The sequence below is a fragment of the Phaethon lepturus genome, unplaced genomic scaffold (genome assembly GCF_000687285.1).
Source record: "Phaethon lepturus isolate BGI_N335 unplaced genomic scaffold, ASM68728v1 scaffold46619, whole genome shotgun sequence".
Classification (NCBI taxonomy): Eukaryota; Metazoa; Chordata; class Aves; order Phaethontiformes; family Phaethontidae; genus Phaethon; species Phaethon lepturus.
Genome location: NW_010564948.1, coordinates 15887 through 38036, shown reverse-complemented (window position 1 = coordinate 38036; position 22150 = coordinate 15887). Strand labels below are relative to the sequence as shown.

The 22150-nt window shown below is 41.4% G+C and overlaps 1 protein-coding gene across 1 annotated transcript in view; it reads left to right on the top strand.

Moving 5' to 3' along the window:
- Positions 1-780: 780 nt before the first annotated feature.
- The window catches only part of LOC104626969 (thrombospondin type-1 domain-containing protein 7B-like), a gene marked incomplete at its 5' end in the record, with an annotated part of 35650 nt that continues 14280 nt past the window's right edge, over positions 781-22150 (top strand). The window contains 6 exons of the mRNA XM_010295026.1: positions 781-914; positions 1662-1815; positions 11944-12085; positions 13503-13618; positions 14163-14280; positions 20713-20858. Of these exons, the coding sequence (XP_010293328.1) occupies positions 781-914; positions 1662-1815; positions 11944-12085; positions 13503-13618; positions 14163-14280; positions 20713-20858 (810 nt within the window). The remainder of the gene's footprint in view (positions 915-1661; positions 1816-11943; positions 12086-13502; positions 13619-14162; positions 14281-20712; positions 20859-22150) is intronic.

Here is a 22150-nt window from a genome sequence, read left to right as displayed (position 1 = left end):
TATATTTTTATATTTATATTTTTATAAAATATTCATAATTGTTATTAATATTATTATTAAAAACAGCAATAGAACTGTTGAAGCATTCATTTGATTAAACCTAAAAATCTGCTAAAGTACTATATCTTGGTGTGCTGCTTCTAACAACTCAAATATCCAGCACCTTTAAAAAGTGTTTATCAAGCTTTTGGCTGTATTTTTCTCTCTACATAGATACCATAGTTAGGTGAATACACAGTCATGTTTGATTAGGAGATGTGTTACAGATAAGTCACTTGCAGGGAAAAAAACTTTTATAGTTTTTGTGTATAAAAATGAAATTTATAGGACGCATGGAATTTCATTCTTTTATGGTAAATGACTTACAAGGGTATGTTAGAAGCAAAGGTAAATGAGTGCTGATTTTAAGTTTCTACCTTCTGAAACACAAAAGAATGCAGTACATACGGTCCTGGGGAATGACGTGTCATAGATTATAGCAAGAGCAGTCTGAGCAAATGAAATTGTAATGGAGTTCCTCTTCTGGCTGCAGGAAATAGCTGTTATTTATCCTGTTTCCTAAGATGCTGCATGCATACTGCTGTTTATTATATACTTAGAAATCTCTTGGCAAGTCAATAATGAATAAATGAACTTAAAGCTATTACAACACCCTTGGCATGAGGAGCATAAGCCAGGACATTTTTCAGTGTACCCTTTCCTGGGTTTGGCTGAGGCGTTTCTGCAGAGATACCAACCCAGGTAGTTCAAATGAACAGTTGTGATTGTTTCTCCTTGCAGGTGTACGAGGCAGTCCCATGCTACACTGAGTGCAATCAGTATTCTTGGGTGGTAGAACCATGGTCTCCATGCAAAATCAACAGTGAACAAAATTCCCTCCACTGTGGAGAAGGAATACAAACGAGGAAAGTCAGGTACGTGAAGACAAAAGCACAGGTACTCCAGATTAAAAAAAAGCTGATACATACTTGCATAGAACTGGAATATCTGTCCATCTTACAGTGAGTATGTTGCTGAGTCCAGTGTATTCCAAATGAAAAGAAACATGCATTTATGTGCAATGGTTTACAGGAAAAGCATCTCAGAGATGCAGCCTTGTGTTACAATCAAGACGTCTTTCAGGAAGAAGGCGTGATGTTTAAATTAGAATTCTTCAACCTAAATGCCATATATACATAAAGCCCCCTGAGGTGCAAAGCCTCCATATTCTGATTTGCTAATGTTTTCCCCAAGTAATGGCACTGCACACACCAGAGTGGCATTCATTATTAGTGAGTATTCATTCCCTAGGCATGGGGAAGCGCTGAGTTATTTCCAAATGTTCGGATGTTACTAGCAGGAGCACAAAGGATTGTTCTTGCTGGTTGTCGTTTTCTGTTCGCTCATCTGTCAGACGATCAAAGTTAAAATCCTTCTGTATGAGGTTTGAAATGTTTGTTTAAAGTAGTTATTGAAATCTGTGAGTAACAAAAGCATGTCATGTGTGTAGCTGGTTTTGATTTGCATTAACACGATTAATTCTACATTTTGACCAGCCTTGCTGCATATAGCTATTGTGTTACATTATAGTGTCCTATATGGGTTCAAGCAGACCTATTGATATCTATCACTTCTGTAGTATGCTGGTAATCCTCTAATGAAAGTGTCTGTTTTCTGCATAGGTGTGTGAGTACCGCTGAGGACCATGGAGGGGGGACTGTGCCCAACGCACTGTGTAATCAGGCTGAAATCCCAGATACAATGCAGAAGTGTAGCTTGTACTGTCCCAGTGAGTGTGCAGTGTCTGACTGGGGACAGTGGAGCAAGTGTCCACAGGTAGGCTCTCCTGCTTGTTCTTTGTGGCAATGTTCCTCACATGTTGGTCTTCTCTGTCCTTCAGCCATTTCATGAGAGTTATTTACTAATAAAGTATATTATTTTCTGAAGTATGGCTTCAGAAAATGGGGAAGTCAGGCTTAATGGATCCTGCCAACATGGTTGAATCTGGAGATTTTTATGTTTCTACAGAGCCTGAGCTATAGAAAATTAGTTAGTAAAACACATAGTTATTACTGTGACAGTTGATTCCACTCATCCTCCCACTTGGTCTAGAGGAGAGGACCCACACAAGTACAGTGGGTGAAGGGACCAGTATTCTAGCTGCAGTAAGGGCTGCCTGCATTAGGAAATGTTTGCAGGGGAGAGCCCTGTGAGTGATGCACAACTGTCGTAACAACCTGCTGGTGAACCATGGTGGTGGCACTCCTCTGGACAGGTCTTAGGCCTGAGGGAACGACAGCTCGGTCTTCCCAGCAGACACTATTTCTGTCCAGCATCCACTCCTCCTCAAAACCTTGAGGCAAGATTTGAGGCAACAGCAACAGAAGGGCATGGCAACAAGATGCCTGAACAATTTGTCATGTCACAAAATACTCAAAACTTTGTGAATCATGCAGGGATTCAAGCCACCACCAAGTGCTCTGTGTTTTCCTAAGTGTGCAAAGATGGAAAGAAGCTGCAAATTCTGTCTTGTGAAAACTCTCTGGCCTCAAAGCATGTAATTTCAAACCCAGTGTTTCTCTCTGATCAGTGTTGAAATAGGTGCCAGGTTTAATCTCAGGGGTTTTGTAATAGACTTGCTTGATGTATTTAAGCGACAAACATATTCATTGCCCCTGTGTTAACAGGGCCATTATCAAAAGTCTGAGTGGTTATTGGACAGGTATTTATACTACTGCTGACACAGGTAATTTCTTCCATAATATTTTGTGTAGCGTATCAATATACTCAGTAAGAACGTGTCAAATAAAATCTTGTGTTTCATTTCCTGCGTTCACCTCCTCCTGAGCAGCATAGCTTTGATGAAGTATAACACTCTTGCAACCGATACAGATGCTTGGATACCTTTCAAAGTCGCGCTGTGACTGGGCTGTTTCTTTGCCATTGACTTTTTTTTTTAAGAGATAGATTTTCTTCATTTTAGCATGCAGTAAACTTAATGCAGAGATGCTTAAGGCCATTGGGTATTTTTCAGGTGCCTTGGTGGCAGTCAGTTGGTCATGAAGGACTGCTTGAAGCTTTAAGCACCCCAATATCCTTAAGACACCCCAAGTTTTTGCCTGAAGACTCCTTTTGTGCAATGGCGAAGCCTCTGTGGCCCACAGAAGCAGGCATGGGATGCCCAGAGTTTGTGGGCGGCACTTCATCAAGCAGCATAGCCCTTGGCAGTCACGGGGCTGAGTGCCACAGTCCTTGTGTTTCCTTGTACATCCTTTTGCCATAATAGATGTTAATTCATAAATGTGAGGGCATCTGCATGCCAACACAATTAATTGAACAATATGTTTTCACAAGCTGTTCTGCAATGATTTGTTGTGAAACTGAGATTACTGTGTGTGGATGGAGCATGTGTTTAAATAGTTCTGTCCAGATACGAGGCAATAAACAGCTTGAAATTTTATGGAGAGATAAAACCCTCCCTTTGAAGAGTTTACAGCAGTGTTGTCTCCCTTTTATAGCCACTCAGGCTATTTGTGTTTCTTTGGCTTGGAGAAAGGACCACACAGCACAGTCCCTCCCAGGCTGCACACACTTAACATCTCCAAGGCAAGCACTGGGCTTGCTGTAAGCGCAGAATGGCTATACCATGATGTTGGTGTATCTTCAGTATGTGTGGGAGTACCAGTGTGATGGGGCAGGGATTGAGGGAAATGTGGTGGCCAGGAGTAAGGCGTTGCCAGCACCAGGGTAATTAATGCAACCCTCCATCTCCTGAGTCGCCACTAGTAAAGGTAGTCACTGAGAATGGCCACAAGTTGGTGGGCATGGTCAATGGAGTTACAAAGGCAATGGAGCCTATGGAGGATCCTGTTTCGTCTTTAAGAGAAGAGCTACATGTGGTCAGTTGTGTAGCTCCACTGGTTGTAAGTGAGAGCTTGGGTCTGGACCTTGCATGACAACCCTACATATAGACACCCAAATATAGGAGTCTGCATCTGGAGCTGAGTCTCGTTACGTCTTTTGGTCTGACCTGTTGTGCCTCCAGCCTGCTTGAAGTGTCTTCCCACAGAGCCCCAAAACACATCAGTAAGTTTGTGTGCGTAGAACCTCTTGCTCATTAGGACTGTCTATTTAATTGTGTTTGATGGAATTTTGCTCAATAGCTGGTGTACTCATACATGATTTATGATTCATGCCAAACTGAAAGTAAATGCCTGTCTTCTGAGGATGTATAAAATGCTTTTGAGTATTCACCAAAAATCCGTGTATGGCTCCTTTCCCTTCCCCAAGTAATGAGACAAATTTGAAGGATCACATCATACTGAAATTAAAAAAGCAAAGCTGTACATCCTGGCTGCTCTTTTTCAAGCACATCTGCATTTCATATCAAAATAGTCGGCATTCTTGTAGTCATAGCACTCTTGTGAGGCAGCTGCCAAAGAGCATTCTGGGAAATCTTCCTGCATCTCTGGTCATGTTTGACTTGCTGGACACAAAGAGGATTTATGAAACTTGACAAATTCTAGTTTGTAAGAAATGAGCAACCACCATTTCAGCCTCATCGTTGCCTGGGTAGCTCTTTGATTTGGAATATTTACCTAAGATTTTGGTCAGGTGAGAATTCTTTTCCAATCGCTTTGGTGTTCTGCTCATATTTTATAGTGTTGATAATAAATTTATCCTGATAGCGGAATAACTAACTCCTATCAACTGAATATAAAGAGGCCTTTTAGATTATCCAGTTTACCTTTTGTCAATATGTCATTGTACTCTGGATACTTTCTAGGGTATTACTTGGTTTTATCTTGTAGCAATACTCTTTCCATGTGAATTTTTCACTTTCAGGGTAGTAAATAATCTTGAATCATGTTGAAATCAATGAGTCATAAAGGTGGCGACTGCTTTGTCAATAGGAAGTATTTTCTTCAATACTTCTTTCTGCTAAAACATTGTATTTGTTCTGGTTTTTGGCTGTATTTCCCTTTTGCTTTTAAATATTCGTGTTTCTAGGGTGGTCTTTTGTAATTTGAGATGTTCCCACAATTCTTTTGTGTGTATTTTCCAACTGAATTGCAATTTCTGCATCTTGATTATAGTGCCATTTAACACTGCTACACAAAGCTAAATTTTAATATTTCCTCTAACGGCACTTTGCTGTGACCCAGAAATGCAGCTGTCTGAAATGTAATACTTTGAGGTTACTTCTGAGGTTTTGTCTCTTTACTGGATTCAAGAAACTCATAATTACTGATTTAAAGCTTCCCTATTATTCTCACATACTCTATTGTGAGAAGTAAACTCAAAATGGTTTTCCCTCTGATTGAATACTGTTTTTTGGCTCATAAAGTTTTCTTCTTTGTCACTAAGTAACATCCACATAACTTAAATTTCAAGGCTTTAAAGCCATTTAAAATAACAGTTTGAAGCTTGCTAGTTAGGAAAAAAAAATCATGAGCAAATTAGATTGACTTGCATTTTGCTTCAGAGATTTCACCCTCGTTCCAGCTACAATAGCGCATTCAGTCAGACATCATCACTTGATTGCTCAAAGACCCAGCTAAACAATCTGGAAACTGGAATCCTATCACCTCTGTTACATATTCAGTGATCGAATAACATGCACTACCTGCGGTGTCTCAACTTTGTATTCAACTGACTTGGAAATGTAATTAATTGACTTCAACTGAATTCATCAAAGCATTCTCAAAAAGAGTTAATATGCGAGTTGTGCTACAAGTCCCTGACATGATTACCTCAAATTTATTTTGTTAGCTCTCTGCTGCCATGTGGATGGCTGTCGCAGCCCCCATAGCCGATCGGAGTGGCCTCCTTGTTTGCCTCAGCTGTTGGCATTTCTAGCAGCTAATTCTAAGAGGCCTGAAATTAGTTAATTATAGGAGGTTACATGTCTAGTGAGTGAGAACAGCTGTCTCTGTTTCAGCGAGCATTTTCCTCATGGATCAATAGCGAGGTACAATGCTCAGGACTTGTAACAATTGAGTTATTATTCTCTTGAATCTGCAGGAGGGGGTGTGTGTAGTGCTGCGATAACTGATATATGAAATGTGGCACCAGGCAATACAGCCGCCTCTCAGGTTTTGCAGTGACGTTCATCGCAGATGTGAGTTGGAGTTATTATGGTTTGGAAATGCTTTCCTTCCCAACCCAACTGGAAGACAAACTGTGGACTCGTGTAGACATTGGGACTCACTGAAGTCTTCATCAGGACTAGTACTTTTATACGTAGGTTTGGCAGAGGACCTGCAGTATAGAGGGTGGATAGAAGAATGAAGTTTGCACAGAGTTGTATTCCTAGCCCAGGAGATAATTTATTCAGGTCAAGCATGAGAATTATGCTAGTCCAAGGCCCTTCTGGAAGAACGTACAATTTTTTTTGTATGGCTTTATCAAAAAGTTGGTAACTGCTCTATTCTTTTAGTTTTATTGTTTTATTTTTACTCACCTTTATTAACAGTAATTTTTTAAAAAGTTATGGTTATATATAGAGGCAGGTAAGGTTTCAGAATCTAGATGCATCTCAAAAAGAAAATTTATGCAAATGCATTTTCATTTCAAAAGACTGCTCATGTTATTGTAAATGGCTTGTTAAATGGCTAACAAAACATCCGCATCCGCATGAACAGTTCATTGCACTGTTAAAAATAGTCAAATCCTGTTGCTGCCAATGCATTTACCTTCGTTTGAGGTTGTATGTTTCCTTATGACTAGCCAGTTACATAGAATGTGGCCGACTATTTATAGTGCAGTATGAATTATACAAGCTGTTTGATAAACAGCTTAAAGGGCTCTCTAATGGGTTACAACCTTTGTGCTGTACAATTATGATGCATATGAAAGCCTAGATCAATGGACAGCTTTTAAAATCCATCACAAAGAAGGTCTAGTAGTGTATATTAATGTGCGATATGTTAACAGCTCTTACTCTGGAACTTAGCATTTATAACCTCGCAGTTTTATTTTACTTGATATCCTTCTCTTCCAGAACAAACTTTCTGTGCTTTATCTGTTCTGTTATTGCCCGGAGCAAAGGCTGGGTGCATCCTTTATGTTAGCTTAATATAGTCACAAGTGGTCATGGTGGAAAAATATGATTGCCTAAAAGAAACATTTAAAAATGCAGTAGTTTATAGTGCCAAGAATTCCTTCATAGAATCAAGGTGATGGCTTTTGTAATTTCTAAGTGGTCCTTTGGGAAAAACTCCAATTTGCTCCTACCTTAACATTTTATGTACCTCTCATTGCTTCAGAATATTTTGTTTCTGTAGTGGTTTATATAATCTGGCCTATAGATCCCTGGCTCTAACTCAACTTCTTCACACTTCATAGGAAAGGATAATGGAAATGGTGAGATTTAATACGCTAAAGTAGGCTGAGACAGTATAGTTGTACATGTAAAGAAACTTACTGTGTCTGTGTATGAGGTGCGATGGCTGTAGGCTATTAATGTGTGACCTGAGTTACGTCCCTGTTATTTTTTCCATCCAGAAATTAATTCCATTCCTATCACTGATACCAAAGGAAGCACATGCCTGAATTACACACCCCGTTGCTTACAGTCATCAAGAAGGAATCTGGACTAAATCCAACAAACAACATAGTCTATAAAACTTAACTGCCAAACTGAGTTGGCATCTGACCTTGAAGGTACATGGAGTTCTCCAGGCCTTCTACCTCCGTGCATCACGGCTGCCTCCATTTCTTAGTACTTGTTTCCTCTCTTATATTTATGGCCAGTTGGCACCCATATTTATCATCCTTCTTTGATCCATAAATCTTTAATCTGTTTCTAGCCTGGGTGGTGTCAGAAGTGGGTTTCAGTTGTCCAGAATAGAAGCAGAAATTGAGCAAAGATTTTCCACTTGCTAAGCAGGTACTAACTCCTGCTGCAGGTTGCAGCAAGAATTACTTGTCCTTCGTGGCAGCACCAGCCCTCCAGCAGAGCAGAGCTTTAGTTTCCTGGAAAGATCAGGTGAAGGTGCTGAGTCCTTAGAGTTGCTCTCATTGCAATTTGCTGGAGATGTTCCTGGAGCTGAGACCCAAGTGAGAGGCTGAATTTCACCCCACTTTCTTTTTTGCTTTCCTCTACATGAGGTCTGTACAAGAGTTGCTCAGTCTGGACCCCAGCATGGATCAGTGAGCTCAGTGTGTGTGGAGAGCTTCAGAACATGCATGGGGTTCTGCATTGCGCTCAGTTCAATCACCACCTGGCTTTGACATTGCCTAGATCTATTTTAATAAACCGTTGCAATCTAAGTCTTACCAACTTGGCTTTCCATTTCTATGTAAGGAGATTTGCTGTTATGCCCAATTCTACCCCATTGTTACATACCAAATTCTCCAACTATAGAAGCTAGTTATGGGATTGATAACCACAGGCATAAAAATAAGCAGCATGATCATAAGGAGATAATCTCAAAAATGCAAGTGAAAGTTAAACTCCCACTACTGAATGTTTCTGTTGTATGTACTAGCCTTTCCCTTAACAGTGGTATTGGCTGCGCCTTTTCCTCTTTCCTTGTGCTTCCATTGTAGAAGAAGCGTTGGCTAATGCTGAGCACAAGCCAGTTGTGATTACCTTACAGGAGGTAATGGCTGACTTAATGTAAAAATAATTTTAAAACCCCTTAATCTACGATCAGTGAAAGTAGTAGTTATTAATAGAACAGTAGAAAGTACAATGTCTTTGAAAGTCTAACATCCACTTAGTGGGAAGAGAGGAGTTGTAAATGAAGATACTCAGTAAAGGACTGATGAATCACAGTGGGTTTTATTTATTTAAAACCCCCAAAACTGTAGATTCATATATGCTTGTGATAAGGAGCTTGGATTCCTAGTGGGGCAGAGCAGATCCAGTCTTGGTCCATGTATCTGAATGGCACCTTCACTATTTCATATGGGAGAGTATTTGGACAGTCAAGTTGTTTTTGTCGTTTTCTTCATTTGCAAGAATATTCAGAATCAACCACGAACTTGCCCAACACTTCTCTCTGTTATTGCTTGTTAATGCCCTCAGCATCTCCCCACTGGAAATAACCCCTCCTCTTTAACTTTCATCGTTCACATGCCCTAATGACTTTGAGTCTGCCAAGCCATTCCTCAACCTTTGCCACATCATAGATGTTTAATTTTTCCAGGATGGGATTTTGGAGGGATCCTGCAGGAGTTGTGCACCCAAGCCCATTGAGATGCCAGGGTAGCTGGATACTCAGCTCAGTCTTGCTCCTTTGAAAATCCCAGCTTTCATCTTTTTCTTTGCAAGTCATTCCCTCCTGCCGCTTATTCAGTTCCATATGTATTTGGCTCAATTTTTTACATAGTTAACTTGAAAGAGTAAGGCCAGAAAATCAATTATGAAACTAAATTGACTTCTCAATTGACGTAAAGAGAAATTCAACAAATAATATTACAGGATATTAGTTACAGTTTGCCGACTTTGAATTTTTGCATGTTTCCCATGTACTCAGCTTGATTAAATGAACACTTTTCCTACAGAGGTTCTTTATTATTCAAAACTAGTAAAAGTGGGGAGCTTATCACATCAGCTTTGGCTTCTGAACAACATGGCTCATCAGCACAGTGAGAACGCCAGCCTCAGAGCTGCAGTAAACCAGTCATTTATTTGGATCCTGGCAAATGCAAGATAGACTTTGACCTGTTTGAGTCACAGCTGTTAAACTGGTCTGCTACCCACCAGCAGGACATCTGAGAGGGAGAATGGTCCTGCTAGGCAGGAAATCTGGGTGGCTGTATGATAGAGTGTGCAGCGCTGAGCTGCGTCAGAGACTTATAAGAGCACAATGGGGTGCACGCTAGATGGGGGGAAAAATACTATTTTATTAAAAGAAGTTACTTATCTACAAATGATGCATATTTTTGGTCTGCAGGTTCTTATTTAGAAGGCAGCAAAAGCAGGTATTTCTGAGATGGCACAGGCTTAACTTCTTTCACAGCATTCATTGATTTTCCCCCCCCGCCTTTGGTAACATAATGCAGAGAAACATTAATTAGGAGTAGCTGCTGAGGTACCTTCTTTGATTTTTGTTTTGTTTTGTTTTGTTTGTTTTGGTTTATTGGCAAATCATTTAAGTTATTAGTGTTAGTTGTGAGGATGAACAATCGGATTAGTTGTGGAAAAGGCAGTGAAGTATTGGTAAACACTTAGCATAGGTTTAATGTTCAGATAATTAAGAGCAATTGGCTATTTTAGATGACCATGGATATTCAAATAAGATTACCATTTAAAATGATTTGACAAGGTGTGTGACAGCAATAAGCACATAATAGAATTTCCCTCACATAGTGTAAGTAAGTGTAAGGAAAATAGGCCTTGACAATGTACTTTAACACCAGACCAGACTTTTTTCCTATTTGTCCCAATATTTATTCTCTTTAGTTATGGTGTCATCTGTGCAACTAATCCAGTTTACAGCAGTCTGACATCTAGATTTATGCTGCAATGCCATTACATTTCTCTTCAATATTCATAATATAGGAATTATCCATACTTTCACCTGTGCAGCGTTCAGTGTTTGCAGGAACTTTGTTGCATGATAATAAGCCTGTGGTTTTAAACTGTTAGTTATTTTTTGTAATTAAAGTACTCTGTGGAAAAATCATGTTTTAAATTCCCGAGCATTTATGAAAATGTATTTCCACCTGCATTGTTTTTTTGTTTTCTTTGCTGTTCCTGAGCAATCTTTAGTCCTAATGAGAGACTGTTAGGCATTCCATAGGTCATCTTGTTCAGTAAATGGCTGTGAATACCTTTAGGAGTGAATTATTTCCACTAGGTGTGCTGCGACCTCTTCCACGCACCCATTCCCGCTGTACGGGATTGCAGGAAAACTGCTGCGTTTCAGCGGGTCAGAGCCCCTACCCTTGGGGCTGCCTTTCTGTCCCAGCCTTGCAGGCGAAATGGCTAGTATGTATTCCCGTCATCACCCTGGCTTCAGAATAAGCTTATTTAGACTTTTTTTGTGTTTTCATTTAGTGAGACAAAGCAGCAATCCTTAGTGCTCTTCGCCACCGATTAGCCTTGCCTGGCATCACACACGTTTAATCTTCGGTGCCGTGATTCCTTCCTCCTGAAATAGTTCCCCTTGGCATGAGACATGGGTGGGACAGCTGGGGTGGGGACACCGGCAGCGGCACCGCGCTCCCCGTGGCCCAGTGCTTATGCTACATCCCCAAATTAAGTAAACCAAGGGAAAAACTTAAGAAATGCCTGGCAAAGCCGGGTGACACCTCCATGTGACATCCAAAGAGAAGAGGTCTCTGGAGAGGAGGGGTAAGTGGGAGGCTGCAGGAGGGGGTTTGTGGGGATGAGCAGATGCTTTCTTCTATGGAAAGGGGACGTTTCCCAGAAAATGTTTCCGTGGTTCATATTCACGTGAAAATGTAAACAAGCAAAGCCTGGTTTATAGGCAGTTGGACATCACTATTTGTATCACATACTTTGGAAAGTCACCCTGTCTTCTTGTCAGCGTCATAACATATGCAATTACAAATGTCCTTCCTAGAAAGGAAAGCTTTGCTGTAACATCAGTTATTACTTAAAAATGCATTAATTGTGCCAAAAGTCCTGTCTGTGCCGGTACTATGGCATTTTACTGGAAGTCTTGGTAGAGAGTAGAGCACAGCAAAATGACACAATCTTTATCCCATTGTCCCCAATATTCCTTACAAAAAGTTATGGAAATAAATAGTATAGGAGTGCCTGAAATAGCTGAAACAGGGTGCACAAAAGATGACTTTTAGTAATATTGATTTCTTACCTTTGGACCACGTTTCTTTTCCTTCATATGCTTTTAAGTATCTTTAGAACAGAAGCATGATTATATTGTACCTCGGTATGGCTGTGGATGTGCATGTAACAGCCCCAGGAGGTCGGTGTCTGTATGATTTACAAGGGTCTCTTCTACTGTCCATCACTTTTGTATATAGGTGTGTGATCCGAATATTATGCAAACCCGAACTCGACAAGTGCTAAGGTCTTCTGTCAATACAAAGCCCTGCCCTGAAGATTCACAAATGAAGCCATGTATTCTTAACCAAAATTGCTTCCAATATCAGTACAATCTAACAGGTAGGTATAACTTTCCGATATGCTCTTAGCAGGAAGTGACATCAATTACAATATATACTAAATTGATGCTTGCTCTTCCAAATATCTTTGCATAAAAGATTCATCTTCTTAAAGGCTTTCTCCACTGGTGTTTTTAGTTATGTTTGCTTGTGATGTTGGTTAAAGCCTTGACATTAAAGGAGTTATGTGTAGACACCACTGATTTCACTAAAGTGCCTAAATCTTTTTTTTGTCCAAAGGTTAGTGGACAAATGCACAATTTTTAAGGTAAGTTGTTATTGCAGGTACACTAGAAATAAAATAGGTTAAATGGGATTTCTTCTTTTTGGTGGGCTATCAACAGAATTATTGACAAAATTCCAGTTAAAAGAGTATCATCTGTGTGATTCTGGTGAAGCCAACAACACCAAAAAAAATCTGGTTTGAAGGTAAATATGGGTTATATGTGTGTGCATCAGATATTCAGAGCAAAATGCATTATTTAGGACCTTAGAAGCAATTAGATCTGTTGCAAACAAACTAACAAAATCAAAGGAAAAATTCCTGTTGTTTTGACCAGCTCGGATAAATGAGAAAGGCAGAGAGAGGAGAGGAGATCTAAGAGGAGTTTGGGGGCTGGTGAGAAGGGAGAGCAAAGCAGGAGAAAACATTATATCTGAATATCAACTCAGCCTGTTTGAAATAAAAGCCCTAGAAACACACAGGCAGCAGGACGATGCCTTTTTTTATAATCACATTTCAGAAATGCAGAACATTTATATGTTCATGTTTATCAGAGGTGGAAGATAAAAAGTAGTAGGTTTTCTTCTCGTATGCTTCCTATTTATTGGTGATGCATGGACCCTTTTGTTGTTTGTGTTATGCTTCTTTTTTATTTTAAATGATGTTTTAAGGCTTCTTTTAGTTTAGTTGTATTCTGACCATCATAATTTCAGACAAGTAATAAGATATGAATTTTCTTCTACTAGAAATACTAGTTTTATTTCATGGGTATTCGAGCTTAGTTTTAAATAATGGAAAGCTTTGCCTTGAGACAAGAAATAGGTTAAACCAGAATTACCCTTCAGAAACTTCCACAGCTACTTTATCAAAGTGAAATTTTACTTCAGACAATACAGACTTGTAAATGCACCAACTGGGTTGAACTGATATACTTTATCAGCGTTTAACAGTTTTCTGTGCACTCTGAGGTACGGGTTTCGTTGAGGGGATATCTGAGTGCAAAGTGAGGAGTTTCTCCTCCGAGACTTGCTCGGTTTTAAGAGCAACTTTCTTTTGCGTGGGTTGTTCTTGGGTTTGGGATGCCCTCACGTGGGGAAGCGCCGCGTTAGGGCAAGGTAACCCTCGTGCTGAGTAAAAAGATGTGAAAACAGAATGATGGCCATGACCTGCTGCACTGCATCCTTTGTGTCTGCAGGCTGGAGCGGGTGCCAGCTGGGTGCCAACGCCACTTGCGGGCACGGAGAACGGCGGCGCCTCCTGAGCTGCCGGCGCAGCGACGGGGCCACCGTCAGCACGCAGCTCTGCCAGCGGGTGAGGATGGCACACGTGGGGCAGGGAAACGCCCGGAGGTTCATTTTGTTTCTGGAAAGCCAGTGCCTTGTGATGCGCACCGTGGCACTGTCCATAGATGGTGACGTTGTGTTTGCTGCTGGGAGCGCAGCAGTTGGGTGCTTTGGGGAACAAAAGCATCCCCAGGGTGTTAGTGGGTGGTATCACTCCTTGACTCAAATGGGAGGTTTTTGGGGTTGGAGTACCATGCGTGGGGCACAGCTGTAGAGCCTGCACCATGGGTCCAACAAAGCTGGCCACCAGGAGGATTGTGCCCTACTAGAAGTTTGGGATTGTCCTTTCAGAGTAAGACCCAAACACTGAAGGTCTTGTGGAGGAGAAATGCTTCGACACTGAGACTGCTTTCACCAGTTGCACGCTCAGGAAAACACCCTGTGAGCAGCAACGCTGGCATCCCACTGGAGTCACTGCCAATCTTCAGTTTCCTGACTTGGTGCCCAGCCGCGACGGGAGGTGGCCGGGGGGCTGGGGAGGCTGACGCCTGTGTTTCCTTGTCATCTCACAGCTTCGCCTGGAGAAGCCCGTGCAGACGAGCAGTCGGTGCGTGGTGGGGTGCGCGGTGGACTGCCGGCTCTCGGCATGGTCAGCCTGGTCGCAGTGCTCCCACACGTGTGGCGCCGGCGGTGAGTCCCCAGCTGCCTCCTGCCCCCTTCCCCCCGCTGCCCGTGGCTCAGCAGTGCAGTGCAGATGGGACCCCCAGCCTCAGAAGGGCTTACGCAGCCTCTGAGCAGGGGTGCAGAGCTCAGGGTTCCTCCCGAGCTGCACTGAACCCATCTGAGGTGGTTTTTGGACACTCTCAAGGTCCTGAGGTGTTGGGGTTTTTGAACAAAGCAGGCTATTTTCAAAGTACTTGGAAGTGAAAATGCAGTTTAGGAAATCAAATGGACAGATGCCTGGAGGATTATTTAACTAATTAATGCAAACGCTTAGAATTCAGTCATAGGAAACATCAACCTCAGAGACGAGAGGAGTAGGTAGAGCTAGCGAAGAGCTGGGGAGTTACAGGATTCTCAAGAAATGGATAAATAACTAAATACAAATCCTCTGGTGAATTTATTTTTAGTAACATAATTACATCCCATGGAAGAAAAAACACTAAGACTATTTTTCATCATTTAGTATATTCCTCTGTCTCCATCTTGTATCCACAGGTCCCTTAATACTTGCATGCCTCCAGTAACTTCAGCGAGGTTTTCTATAGCCAGTAATGCTCACCAGCATACAAAAAGTGGAAGGACTAGGACCTTTTTTTTAACTTTATATGATTTAAAAAACCCTTTGAGTATTCAACATGAGGAGATGCACTGAAGCTTTTATTCAAAATAAGCTCATGACATTATTTCCCAGGCTTCTGATATGCATTAGATGTACAGCTAATGGTCTTTAAGATTTGAGACCCATAATGTACATTTTAATCAAATTCACTTAAGGTCAAAAAGAAGAAAGCTCTTAACTTCCATAAAGTGATTCCTTCAGATGGATTTTGGAGATCAAAGCGTGTTACAGAAAAAGCTTAATATTTGGATTAGTGGTGTTCTTTCTTTGCTGAGCTTTTAGCCCTTTTGTAAAGTAGTGCTTTCTTAACAGAAATGAATAATTCATAGACAGTGTTTTAACAACAACACACTAGGAATACTATTAATTCCAAATTTATTTTTTTTTCCTTCAAAATCCATTTTGGAGTGTTAATGCTCATGTTGCTGAATGGACTTAAATTATTTTTTTGAGTGTTCAATCACTTACTAAAATAAACAGAACTATGTGTGCAAAAGCAAGTTGCAATTTATGGCTTTTAGCATGCTAAAGGAGCAGCTCATCCTATATAATGCCTGGAGGTTTTTTTGTCCTGAGCTCTTACATTGCATAGTCTACTTTATTCAAGTAAAGGTATGTTTCATATTCTTCTCCTGATCCTGAAATGCTTATGTAAATCCTAAAGACTGATTAAAGAGCTGATGGTTTCCAATGCATGTAAGAGGCAACCGGTTACTTCATGTCCTAAATCAGAGCTGGGCTTTTGCAGAGGGAAGCTGGAAACATCGTGTCCTGCCGAAGCAGACCTCAGCTCTTCCTGGGAGCATCCCAGCTGTAGGTGCCAAACCTCATTAAGGCTACTTGTATCACACAGTGAAGCCCAAGCTTAGCTCAGTCTATGGGTCGTCTTCTGGTCCTCAAAGATCATAACTCTCTGTTACACTGCTAGCTAGGGAGCTGGCTTGTATAGTCCAGGACATAGACGTGTACAATTTAAAAGCTGGAGATACTGTTTTGTGAAGATACGGCAGCTAAGCGGCTGGGAAAGTCTTAAAAATTGTATCATAAGGAAGCCACGTTTTGCTTATTCCTCCTCTATCATTTGAACAGCTTTCCAGGGACCCAAGAGTCTTCTGAATCACATCCCAAAGTAGGAGCATCAATGAAACAAAACTACTTTGCATGGAAGTTATTCTGAGCACATGGTTTGATGAAGAGTGTCAATGAAACAAAATACTTTGCATCCAAGTTATTCCAAGCACATAGTTTTATTTTACTGCAGCCCCAGTCCTGATCTGAGTTTTGCTGTAGCAACCATCAAGCATGGAGCTACACGGATGTCGAACACCCGTGATGGAGGGACCTTGGCACAGTCCTGCGGCCGTGGCCTTTGTGTTGTTCCAACAGCAGAAGCACTGTCATTTCAGCTTCTTCACGGAGTTCCAGTTGGTTATAAATACAACTTGATGATAGTATTAACAGAGAAGACACTAATTATGTACTCATCTACAGGTGATAATCCATAGATGAATACAGAGAGGGTTTTCTCTGCAAAGGTTCAGACTGCAATACCTCTGAAATCATCATGAATTTCTCACAGGCATTTGTGAGAATAGGATGAAGCCTCAAATTAGACAGGAAAAACCAAAGGATGACAATAAATGAGCTGTGGGAACTGGCTGTAGTACACTGATTCAGCTCCCCTTTGCCAAATAAGTAATTGCCCGCTATTTGATAAAGCTAAAATGTAGGACTTAGATGCATGGTTCTCAGAAGTAATTCACAGCAAATCGGTCATATGCACCATTACTGGCTCCACTTACAACGATATTCTGCTTTTCTGGCTTTTCTTGGAGAGCGTGTGAAGGGCCTGTTGAAGTACCATAAACGACTTCAAAGAGAAACATAATTTAAAAATCATTCAGATCAAAATTTAGTGTTGCTGGATTTACGTTTTCATGTGTTTCTTAACTCAAGCATTGTTGCTAACATTTTTATTCTGACCATCTCTTCCAGTAACGGTTTGCTGTGATATGTTTTAATGGATGGTACCTTTCTCTTGCTCAGGTTTTATTTTATAGAACAATGCATTTAAACATGAAGTGGTGCTGCGGTGTATGTGGCACTGACAGCTAATATGGTTCTGGTACACAGCAGCCAAAGGCGAGTATATTGATTTTTATAAATGATGATGAGTAAAGTAGATCTCTCTTTCCTGCCTGCGCTGAGCCTACGGAGATGTGTAACTGATATTTGCCTGTTGCAGCTGTAGTTCTGGGCAGCATCTGTTCAGGATGCTGGCTAGGGCTTTAGGCTGACATTGGGTTATATATTAAGGTTCCTCATATCGGTTGCTGTACTGCTATGAAAAGATGTATAGTACTGCATTAATGGATGGTGCTCCCACGGCCTGAATCAAAGTTACTGGGAAGATGTTTGGTACGGATAATCCCCAGCAAATTGTATTTCCTTTGTTAAGGCAAATGAATACACAAGGATGCTGGATTTTTCTACATAAGCGTTTTCCAATCCTGTGTGATTTCTCCCAAGTTGTCTAGCGGGAGTGCTAAACAGTGTAAGAACACCTAAACCCATGCTTGCTCAGTCCTCAGAGCCCAGAAGAGACTGCAGCAGGTGGCAGAGATGTGCACACCAGCACTGGACTGACCTGTGGGACAGAAATAAGGAGGACAAGGATGTGCACGACTGAAAAACTTGGTGGTTACATTTTTCACAGATTCATCACCAATTTGGGAAAACATTTTTTGTTTGGGCTTGTGAAGAAGAAACTTTTGTGACTTTTTCTTGCTTGCTGTTCAAACTCATTAAGCTCCAGTTTGATGGTGCTGAGAGGCACTGCAGGAAGAGGGGTCACCAAAACCTCTCCCAGAGCTGTGGATGCCCCAGTACCCACTGGTGGGACTGGCAGTGGGAAGTAGATGAAAACCCCCATTTCTCAGCAGTCGCCTTTGCTTCTGACTTGACCTAACCTGGACTTCAGGGCTGTATTTAAGTAACTTGATCCCTGCTCTGGTCTTGCGGTTGCTTGATAGGGTTGTGTTTTATATGTTCTGCTCACACTCATCAAACAGGTAACAACATGTCAGTAATTCTGACTGGGTTGAACTCTAGCAGGAATTTTAATCTTCTTGATTTCAGCCATGATGCAATCACTTTGTGGGGATAAAATGCAAGGAATGTCAAGATTTTTTGGGGGGTAAAAAATCTTATTCTTCTGATTTGAAAATAGGATCCTGTGTCTTGAGATGAAATTTTAGCCACTGATGCAAAACAGGGTTTTAAGTGACCAGCATTAACAAGGCTAGCCTGTTTTTTCCTCCTTTCAAAACTAATGACAAATTTGAGGATATGAAGAAATACTTATTTTCAATTTTCAGCACACCTTCTGTCTTAATTTTTGTATCATGTAACACTGCAGAGCAGAGGAAACAGAGATATGGCCAATTCATGGGAAAATTGAAGAAAAAATCATTGGGAAATTAAAGACACAACTAGGATTGCTTTGACTCTTTCAGTTTGTATTGGAAGAAAAATAATTTCAGATGCAGTGAGATTCTATTCTCCATAGGCAGCAAAAGATAAGGTATTTAAAGAGTAAAGAAGGGGAGTTTTTCTGCTATTGAAGTGGTAACCAGGCACCTAGGTAATGTTTATGGAGTGAGAAAAAAAAACCACAGAGCTTTAAAAAACTCACTGCAGTGATTGTGCAAAGAAGGATTTTAACGAAGTATCTTCGATGATTTATTCAAAGTATAAAAGAAAGTGGTAAACTAAATGAGGCAAGCACCAGCTGACCATTGTGAATGTAGCGAGCTTAAACGGTTTGGATAACCAACTGTAGGAAAGTAAAATGTAAATAGACACGGAAGGGTTGTTAATTCCTCTTAAAAGGAAAATCGTGTTTTCTATTTCCATTTACATTTTGCTAGAAAGATGTTAAACAGAGTGTGCGAAAGGAAATTATTTCTTTAATTAAAATAGCTTGATGAATGCTTCAGGCTTTCAAGTCCCTCCTAATGAAATCAGATCTTTTAAGTTTAGGAGAGCTCCTTTTCCGTAGCCGCCGTTTCGGGGCTCGAGCCTGGCAGGGCCGCAGAGCTCCCTGGCCGGGGTGAGCCGCCCGCCCCAGGGCATCCCGAAGACCCCAGAGCCACGGGCTTCCCACGGCTTCCCAAAGAGCCTTTTGCATTGCTTACCAGTCCTCAGCATTCAGAATTACAAAGAATCCGGCAAATTTGGCCCATTGCTGGAGAGGAAGAAACAGCTAATTTCGGCCTGTTGCGCAGGGGAGGGCTGCCGTGGGGTTTGCCGGCAGCGGGCTGGGGGGTTTCTCTTCCCTTGCTCTGAGTCCCCGTGAACCGCAGGAGTTCCTTTCCTTTCCTTTCCTCTCAGCTGGTCGGATTTTTTTTCCACCTCTTGCAATACCTGATTCCGTGATGGCTGAATGCACAGTCATGTGGATAAGAGCTTTTATCATCACTTCTCTTGCAAACTCCCCAGGTTTAGTGGATTAGAATTGGAAAAGGAAGAAGTCTTAAAATTGGTTTAAATGGGTATAAAAATGGAATTCAATGGGTCAGAGCAAGGGAATAGCATTGTAAAGGTAAGAGAGCTTGCCAAGGTATCTGTCAGTAGCTTTTTCAGGTGTGTCTGCTTTTAATTTTTATTTGCTAAAACGTTTTTGGAAACCCTGCTCCATGGACTGCCACAATGACAGTTATTAGAGATGTACCTTAAACCCGGCTGCAGTACCCCTAATTAAAAAGCGCGTGCATCAATAGCTGGGAGGAGGATCTGGCTGGATGCCGCAGCCTCCCCACTTCACAAGGGGTGTTTGCTTCCCCCCGGGCTCCCCTCGACTCACGACCGCAGCTAAACGACTGCGTTCCAAATGGGAGAGCTCCGCCGCAACACGTCCTCGCTTTCCTCCTCCGTGAGTTAGCAATTACCACTTGCATCTGTCTTGTTGCATGTGTGTGCCCGTGTCACCCAGACCTTGCATTTTTTTTAACTGCCTCTCAAATCCACGCCTATTGAAAGTCAAGGTAGAAATTTTACCCACAGCACAATCTTCTGCATCCCGTTGCATAAGGGCTTTTCCCCCCCACTTTTCTGTTAATTGGAGGCCCAGATTCTAATGGAAACATTTTGAATGAAAACATTCCTGGACATAAATGGACGGCAAAGGAGACAGAAATGGAATTGCTGTAACTTTAATGATTATATTCAGTTTTATTATTTCAAAAGGAGTAACGTAATTGCTTTTTCCATTCAGTGGCTGAAGAAGTTTTCACCAACAATAAATAGGGTTTTGATGGAAATGGCAGAAGTGGTTATGGACGGTAATAGCCACTAGAGTGTTTGCAGTTTTCAAATTAGATGCACATAATTGGTCATAAAAAGAAAATTTAATTCGTTAAAAATCTCTGGAAGCATATTGAACGTGTAACGTTAGAAATGATGCTGCCACAGGAATTATTTTCTTGTCATATTTAATAATCAGGATTTAGTCAAGTATTTAAATGTGCTGCATAAACAAATAATGTATTTGGAAAACATACAAAACTCTGTTTAAAAACTGTGTTTGAAAATATCAGTGACTACATCACTTAGACTTAGCAATTGCATCCATATTATCCAAATAGTCTTCCCAATTAATTGCTTTTTTAACAGATTTTAGTGGTGGAAAATGAACTAGGCATACTGATAAATCACAAAATCTGCTTTTCTTTCTTTCTCTGGGTCTCCTTCACTGTGTCCCGTCTTCTCCCCTCGCCTAGGCCAGATGGTGCGTGGGCGCTCGGTGGTCCTGCGGGCAGCGGGCGAGGGCAGACCCTGCCCGGAGCAGCTCACCCAGCACCGGAGCTGCCCGGTGAAGCCCTGCTACAGCTGGCTGCTGGGCCCGTGGTCTCCCTGCAGAATCCAGGTAGGGCTTTCTCCAGCGCTCCCCCGGGGCCCCGCGGCCGAGGTCAGTGACAAGAACCTTCATTATATGGCAGAATTGATTGAGGTTGCCGTTCGCGGGTCAGAGGTGTCTCTGTGGCCATTGAAGGCGCTGGTAAGATCCATAGGAAGCAGGGGAATTCAGGAGCGGTAAACCTCTGCACCTCATCTTCCAGCCGTCTGCAGCTATTTATAACAATACGGGTTCAAGTACCGCAAGCTTATAGAGGTATTAAAGGAGATTTACAGAGTAAATATGCTTGAGTGGGCATAGTCATGGTGACCTATAATTTAATTATATAAAATAACTCTAACAAGAAAATAGATAACACTAGATTTCAAGAGAGCTTAGTCTTTTTTATCGCTTTTTTTAAAGGACTCTATAGCAGATTTTTCCCCACAAGGTCTCCGGTACAACAGTGTGAGTTATTGTATGAAGTGCTGGTTTCTACTTTTTTCTTAGCTGGGCTATCCTTTTAATGATCTAAAAAGGGCTCCATTCGGTTGGATGTGCTGTACATAGGCTTGGCACCTCTGCTTGGCACTGGAGTAGTCATTTTTTCACTGCCAGTGACTTGCATCTGGCTTGAATTGATTTTTTTTTTCTCCCCTCTATGCTTTTTGTTCTCTCCTTATCTGTTAGATCACATTTCCAATATTAAATAGTCCAATATTCCAATAGTAACCCAGTTTAAGCAGAGGTGAATCTTGCACACACAAGTTTCTCGGGCAGAGTAAAGTCCTCTTGTGCTCCTTAAAGCCGGCTTTGCAGAGATGCAGGTGGGAGAAGTCTGGTTGGGGTGGAAAAGTGCCCTGTCTGGTCCCAGGGGACAGCACCTCTGTGCAAATCTGTGCCCGCTTCTCCACATTATACCGTGTAGGAGATTGAAGCCAATGATGCGCATAAAGATACATCCCATGTGTTTTCTGCTCTGCCCTCTACCATGCTGCAAACGCCTTGAATACCTGTTTGGTTTCTAGATGCGGTAGATGGACGTGTAGTGAATACTGCAGGTGGCAGAATAGATACCCAGAGTTTTCCCAGGTTTTCACAAATGAAATCTGGAGCGTGACAGTCTTTGGACAGTCCAAGACCAGAGAAACAGAAATATATTTATACTTTATATAATGAACAACAACTCACTGCAACTAGGGATGTGAATATGGTCCTTGTATGTACTGTGCTTAGCATTTATTTATGTGTAACGTAAATATAAAAAAATATTAACATCAGCTAATATTTTGTCCAGCTAATGTAAGGAAATTCTGTTAAAC